Source organism: Primulina tabacum, chromosome 3 (genome assembly GCF_025594145.1).
Source record: "Primulina tabacum isolate GXHZ01 chromosome 3, ASM2559414v2, whole genome shotgun sequence".
Lineage (NCBI taxonomy): Eukaryota > Viridiplantae > Streptophyta > Magnoliopsida > Lamiales > Gesneriaceae > Primulina > Primulina tabacum.
Genome location: NC_134552.1, coordinates 140931 through 147842, shown reverse-complemented (window position 1 = coordinate 147842; position 6912 = coordinate 140931). Strand labels below are relative to the sequence as shown.

At 35.9% G+C, this 6912-nt stretch overlaps 1 protein-coding gene across 1 annotated transcript; it reads left to right on the top strand.

Annotated features, from left to right (window-relative positions):
* Window positions 1-2679: 2679 nt before the first annotated feature.
* Window positions 2680-6173, top strand: LOC142539187 (auxin response factor 18-like). The gene is made up of 5 exons (XM_075644464.1): window positions 2680-2969; window positions 3107-4355; window positions 4839-5656; window positions 5768-5830; window positions 5966-6173. Exons 2-5 carry the CDS (start codon window positions 3282-3284, stop codon window positions 6045-6047), a joined length of 2037 nt encoding a protein of 678 aa, XP_075500579.1. The 5' UTR covers window positions 2680-2969; window positions 3107-3281; the 3' UTR covers window positions 6048-6173.
* Window positions 6174-6912: the final 739 nt, after the last annotated feature.

Here is a 6912-nt window from a genome sequence, read left to right as displayed (position 1 = left end):
CAATGGACCCACGTGTATGGGGTGGGTTTGAGCATACTAAATGGGTCATGGGGCGGGTCTCGGGTCCAATTTTTCAGACCCGTCCAGATATGGGGCGGGTCATGGGTCCTATAATACCCGTCCCATATATATGGATATAAATACTCTAGGAGTTTTAGTTTTATTAATTTTCATTTTTTTAGTAGCTCACCTCAATCATAACGGTTTTAGTTATTCCTATGTCAGTTGTTGGATTTGAATCTGCTTTTAGCAATAGTGGAAGAATAGTTAGTCCTTATCTTAGTAGACTTAATCCAACGACTTTAGAGGCATTGATGTGCTCGCGAATATGGTTGTGGAGTGAGGTAAATGGTAAATAAATCACAATTTTATTTTGTTATTTTACTTTAATTTTAATTTTTTTACTGTACTTTCTCTTTTTAAATTACATTTTTTTACAATTTGAAATTACAGTTTTATTTTTTCAATGTATTTTGTTTATTTAATTTTGTAGTTAAATTTTCAAGTAGTTTATTAACTTGTCCCACCATTCTTGATGAAGAGGAAAATGATCTCGAAGAATGTGTCTGAAATATTGTTTACTCGTTGATTTTATATTGATCTGTTTAAATTATGTTTTATGACTTATTTTTGGGGATGTCAAGATTTTTTTGGAGAGCTAGTAACTAAATTTTTTTTTATGTAATTCTTTATGTCATGAAAATATTTTATTTATTATTATTAAGTGTTGTCGAAGACATTAATTAATTTTTCACAATGTTGTGTTTAGAGGCTTGTCTGTTTTATAATTCAGTCATCTGAGAAGAAAGATTAATTTTTTATTTTAAAAAAATTCGGGTCTCACAGGTCTCACGGATCTACCCGGCCTCGTTTCGTATTCGATGTGGGGTGGGTCCGAAGAATATTTAATCAGGGTGGGGCGGGTAATGGGTCAAAGTTTTTTTCATGGGGAGGGTCTCGGGTTTAGCCAAACCCGCCCCATTGACATCTCTACTTATTTTGTCATATTATATATCAATCTACTAATTATTTTTCTTATATCAATCAAACCAGTGAATTTAAATTACAATTTTATCCTTAATAAATAATGTTATTGATATTTTTTAAATTATTAAAAAAACAAAATGGTAATTTACAATTTTATTTCAAATTTAATCAATAAAATCAAACAAATTATTATTTATTATCAAATCAAATGCATAATGAGATAAAAATTAGGAGTCAACTTATGTAATAGACATCACATGATTCAATTAAATATCTTGAAATTTATTTCATATGGAATTGATAAAGTTTTATTAACCAAGCCACTGTCAATGGGTCGTCATGTCTAATTTCAATTATCAATCTTGTTCTATTCTCCCATGATACTCATTTCATGTAAAAATTTTACTACGAAAAATAGAACAAAAATATCATTAAATTCGTGGAGCTTTAACCACTCTAATTTTCGATAACAGCTCAATAATATTATACTAATTATATTTTTTATAATATTAAATTATTTATCAAAATATTATTATCTTATTTTTAATTTCATAATTAAAATATTATTAACAGATCATCAATAATTTATTTGTTATTATAAATATAAAAAATAAAAAACAGTTAGAGAGACACGCGCTTTGAGCAAAGAAGGCTCGAAAGTCGAGGGGTGTGGGGGTAATATTAACCACGGTAAGAAGCAAGAACTGACAGGGAGAATTATAAATAACCAAGGTTAAATCTGTCAAGTCAAATAACTATTCTCCCTCAGAACCCGTACAGTTCGGACCAGCAGTAAAAAGGATGTTTCCTTGAATCTCGCGATATCTTTTCCAAACAGCACGACACGATATTTTCTCAACTACTCTACCTTTTGTTTGGCTTATATAAAGGAAACACACATTATTACAAATTTATTGTTAATTTTACAATTAATTAAATTTCAAGACATATTTAATTTTTTTTAAAAAAAATTAAAATTCAAGATACATTTCCGATCACTATGTTAAATTAAATATAGAATAATAACTGAAAGAATTTAGGTTATATTTTGATGGAATAATATGAATTTGTGAGATGATTTCAACTCGAATGTTCTCTTGTAAAATAGTCTTACGAAACTTTATCTGCGAGGCAGGTCAATCCTACAAATATTCAAAATAAAAGTAATAATCTTAACATAGAAAATAATAATTTTTCATTGATGACCCAAATAAAAGATCCGTCTCACAAAATACAACCCGTGAGACCGGTCTCACACAAGTTTTTACCTTCAAAATGATTAGGTAAAATAACTGATTTGATATCGAAACAAATATGAAATGTATGTAAATTTGGACAAACCAACATATTTTAAATCATTCGTCTTAATTTTTAATTAAGTAAAATAAATTAAAAATCAAATCTTTCGGTTAAAATACAATTTTATTGAATTTTGAAACGAAGTATTGAGGTCGAATGATAACAAACTCTTAATTTATTTCCAAAAATAAAAAATCAAAATAATATATATATTTGAAAAATAATAAAAAAAGAATGAAATATTTATTTTTCTAATTTATAAACGGCGTCGTTAACGTGGAGTGGAAGGGTAATGAGGCCGTCCAGTATCTTTTAACAGAGCCGACGATTTTTGTGGCAATGTTTTGTTGTAATCGTTGCAACCAAATATTCCTACTCTACTAATCTGTAATGTATTCTCGTGTTTTTCTTTTCCTTTTATCTTTCTTGTTTCTCTTAAATGAATGAATCTCAGATTCGTAAATTACTCGCATTTTTCGTCGTCAATTCAAGAATCCTCTGTCCTGTCGACTCATTTACCCCACAAACACAGTTACATACATCCACTCAGTGTTTTTCCACTCCCACTTTGTGTGTAAAAAGTCCTGCAAACTCAAACCACTTTATCTAAATTCTGCAAGGAAATTGATGTTAGCTCTCTGCTTTTTTGAAAGATGCAATTTTTGGTTTGCTTAGTGCTGTTGGTATGCTTTTTAATGAATGATAAATAATTCGTGATGGGATTTTGTTTTGAATTACTGTACTTGGTATTAGTGGCGTTGTTTCACAGTACCGGATGTCATGATTTAATTTTTTTATTTTCCTTTTGTTTTTGGCGCAGAGTTGAACGGTGTCCGGAATTGCCGATCCTTTTGAGATTGGTCGCTGCATTTATTGAAGAAGAAAGCTATAAAGTTGAGATCTGTGTTGTTTTTCGGTAGGATTTGAAAACATATATATAGAAGGAGAGAAGGAAGAAAGAAACTGCATTTGGGTTTTGATAAGGAGGACAAATCATGGATATGACTGAAAAATGCTTAAATTCTGAGCTGTGGCACGCCTGTGCCGGAGGCATGGTGCAAATCCCGTCGGTGAACTCGAAAGTCTTCTATTTCCCTCAAGGCCACGCGGAGCACACACTAACTGCTGTGGATTTCGGGGGTCTGCTCAGAATTCCGGCGATGATTTTATGCAGAGTTGGTGCTGTGCAATATTTAGCCGACCATGAAACTGACGAGGTTTACTCCAAAATTAGGCTGATCCCAGTTGGGAGCAACGAGCTTGGCTTGGAAGATGATGGGATTATGGGGAGCAATGGATCTGAATCTAACGAAAAACCCAGTTCCTTTTCGAAGACGCTGACTCAATCTGATGCAAATAACGGTGGGGGATTCTCCGTCCCAAGATACTGCGCGGAGACTATTTTCCCACGGCTGGATTACACGGCGGACCCGCCAGTGCAGAATGTAATTGCTAAAGATGTACATGGGGAAACTTGGAAGTTTAGGCATATTTACAGGGGTACGCCAAGGCGGCATTTGCTGACTACTGGATGGAGCACTTTTGTGAATCAGAAGAAGCTGGTGGCTGGTGACTCAATTGTGTTCTTGAGGGCAGAAAATGGGGATCTTTGTGTCGGGATAAGGAGGGCGAAGCGGGGCGGCGGCGGCGTGGGTTGCACCGAATCCTCTTCTGTGTGGAGTTCTGTGAGTGCTGGAAACTATGGGGGATTTTCAGCGTTTTTGAATGGAGAAGAGAATAAGGTGATGATGCATAGGAGCTTTGGTAATGGGAATGTGAGGGAGAGGGGGCGGGTCAGGCCCGAATCAGTCGTTGAATCGGCTTTCTTGGCGGCCAATGGCCAGCCATTTGAGGTGGTTTATTATCCAAGGGCGAGCACGCCTGAATTTTGTGTGAAGGCGGCATCTGTGACCGCTGCTATGAGGGTTCAATGGCGGTCCGGTATGAGGTTTAAGATGGCATTTGAAACGGAGGACTCGGCTCGAATCAGCTGGTTCGTGGGAACTATAGCTTCTGTTCAGGTTGCTGATCCTATTACATGGCCTAATTCAACATGGAGACTTCTTCAGGTGGTACTCTTCTTCTCGAGTGTTTTTGTTGGTTGGGTTTTGGAATATTAGGTTGTTAGAACTTTTCTTTTCTTTTTTTCCTAGCACAATTAGAATGAATGAAGAATCATTTTTTCTTGGATTCATGTCTAATCATAATTTTGGAACTAAATGTTAGAAACTGAGTTTTTGGAGTAACTAGGATTTAAATAATTCTTCTCAATGTGCCTTGATTCGGGTATTTGATTATGAAGTTACTGCAAAACTGATTTGTAATGGTTGTGGAAAATCCGTTGTTGGTTTACTTATGAATCTTTGATACAGTCCAAGACCTTTAATCAGATGCAAAACAAAGATGTATCTTATTTCTTCTCTTGCGTCCTTTGTATATTTTCTTCATATCTTCGCGATTCATCTGCTTCCGTCTAAGAAGGGAAAAAGTTCTTGAAGATGTACGGATCTTTGACATGTTCTTACATTTGCTCGCACTAAATGTCATTATAGGTCACATGGGACGAACCAGATCTGCTGCAAAACGTGAAATGTGTTAGCCCGTGGCTAGTTGAAATGGTCACGAATATGCCAGTCCTCCATATTTCACCCTTCTCACCGCCGCGGAAAAAGTTGCGGTTACCTCATCATCCAGATTTCCCTCTCGACGGCCAGTTTCCGGTGCCGTCATTTCTAGGCAATCCCCTAGGCCCCAGCAGTCCCTTTTGTCATCTACAAGACAACTTAACTGCAGGCATACAGGGAGCCAGGCATGCTCAAATTGGAGTCCCATTTTCGGATCTCCATCTTAACAACAAACTGCAAATGGGATTGTTTCCGGTCAGCATCCCACGACATAACCCTCGGGCTAAAATTCCTGAAAAAATCTGTAAAAGCAATTTAGACGGTAATGAAAATATTTCTTGCTTGTTGAGCATGGGAAACTCTTGTGAGAAATCCCATGTACATGATGGTGTCAAGAAACCACAATTTGTACTATTCGGTAAGCCAATACTTACCGAGCAGCAGATGTCCTGTGGTAATGTTGATGAAAGCTTCGATCTTGATGGGCAAGATCGTTCCAAGGGTTTGTCCAGTACCCAGTGTATGCCGAAACGAGCTGAACTTGGTCTCAACGCCCATCTCTGCAAAGTGTTCTTGGAGTCGGAGGATGTTGGTCGTACCCTTGATTTGTCGGTTCTTGGATCCTACGAAGAGTTGTTTTTAATGTTAGAGAACATGTTCGGGATAGAAAGTTCGGAACTAATGAGCCATGTGTGTTATTTTGATGCAGCAGGTGCTGTTAATCGTGCGGGAGATGAACCGTTCAGGTTAAACTCATCGCCCCTTGGACTTAATTTACTCTCTATACTATCGAAAATCTCGTGATTTTACATAGGAAACAGTCCGCGACATTCTAACCTCACCTCACGTACCTGCAGTGAGTTCAAGAAGACTGCTAAAAGATTGACCATTCTGATGCCGAGCAGTAACATTGCTGAAAGGTAAATGCCGATTTTCTTACCTGTTCCTGTAATATTTTTTCCATTCCGATTTACTTGTATTTATGTGCGCCAATACCCAACAATTCGAAATTGAGAAGTTGAAGAAACTGAAAAATGTATAAATTTGAATTACAGGAAACTGATCACCGGTTTGCTGATGGCCGATCGTGGACTAGATTCATCGAAACAGGCAGGACCCTTGAGCATATTTGCATAGTAATAAATAAAGGCCATTCAAGTGAGACATGAGATTATTAATGAATGTTTAATGTTATAAAGGACAAAGTCACTCACTACTTTTTAAGGACACCTCTATTTGAAGAACTTTATGCATTTTTCATCAGTATCTTGTTCAACACTCGGTGTCATGCGTCAAGTTGAGTTGGTGCCTAGAAATTTGTTCGTGTTACCGTATATGGGTAGTATCCTGATCCAGTTTCAAAGATGCTGCAAACTTTTTTCAATGTAACATGTGATGTTCTCGTAACCTTTGGATTTGGTGTTGGGGTAACGCAAAAACAAAAATAAAAATAAATAAATAAAATCTATATTGAAGCCGAGTTTGTAGGTGAAACACACATGGGATGATGATGCCTACCATTTTGGCATGCCCACGAGTTTGTCTACTGCTCGTACTCTTCTTGAATTGCTATCATTTTCCCTTCTGGGCCAACCCAAACGTCGTGGAATTACAATAATGCCCTTATCCAAAATATTCCTCATTTTATACTTTAAAAATTTTCTTTTTCAAATCGAATCAAATTTACATATAAACTTCATATTTAATTCATTTAAAAAATAAAAGTAAAAATCAGTTAATATAGGTAAATTAGTAAACTAAAAAGAAAATATATAAATAAATTTAGAAACTGAATTATATATAATTTATAGAAAATTTGGATCAAATGGCAAGATGAGGGGGGAAGTGGGGTCATAGATGGAGGGTCAAAATGAAATCTTTGGACACGTGCGGTCCTGGACAAAAGTTAATGAGCTTCGATTTTCAAACCTTTTGGTTTCGGTTTCATGTGAGACGATATCACAAATCTTTATCTATGAAAAGGGTTAACCCTATCGATATT

Coding starts and splice junctions, on each gene's coding strand:
- LOC142539187 (XM_075644464.1), top strand. CDS start 3,282: ATGGATATGACTGAAAAATGCTTAAATTCTGAGCTGTGGCACGCCTGT. Junction 4,356..4,838: donor CAACATGGAGACTTCTTCAG/GTGGTACTCTTC, acceptor ATGTCATTATAG/GTCACATGGGACGAACCAGA. Junction 5,657..5,767: donor GCGGGAGATGAACCGTTCAG/GTTAAACTCATC, acceptor ACGTACCTGCAG/TGAGTTCAAGAAGACTGCTA.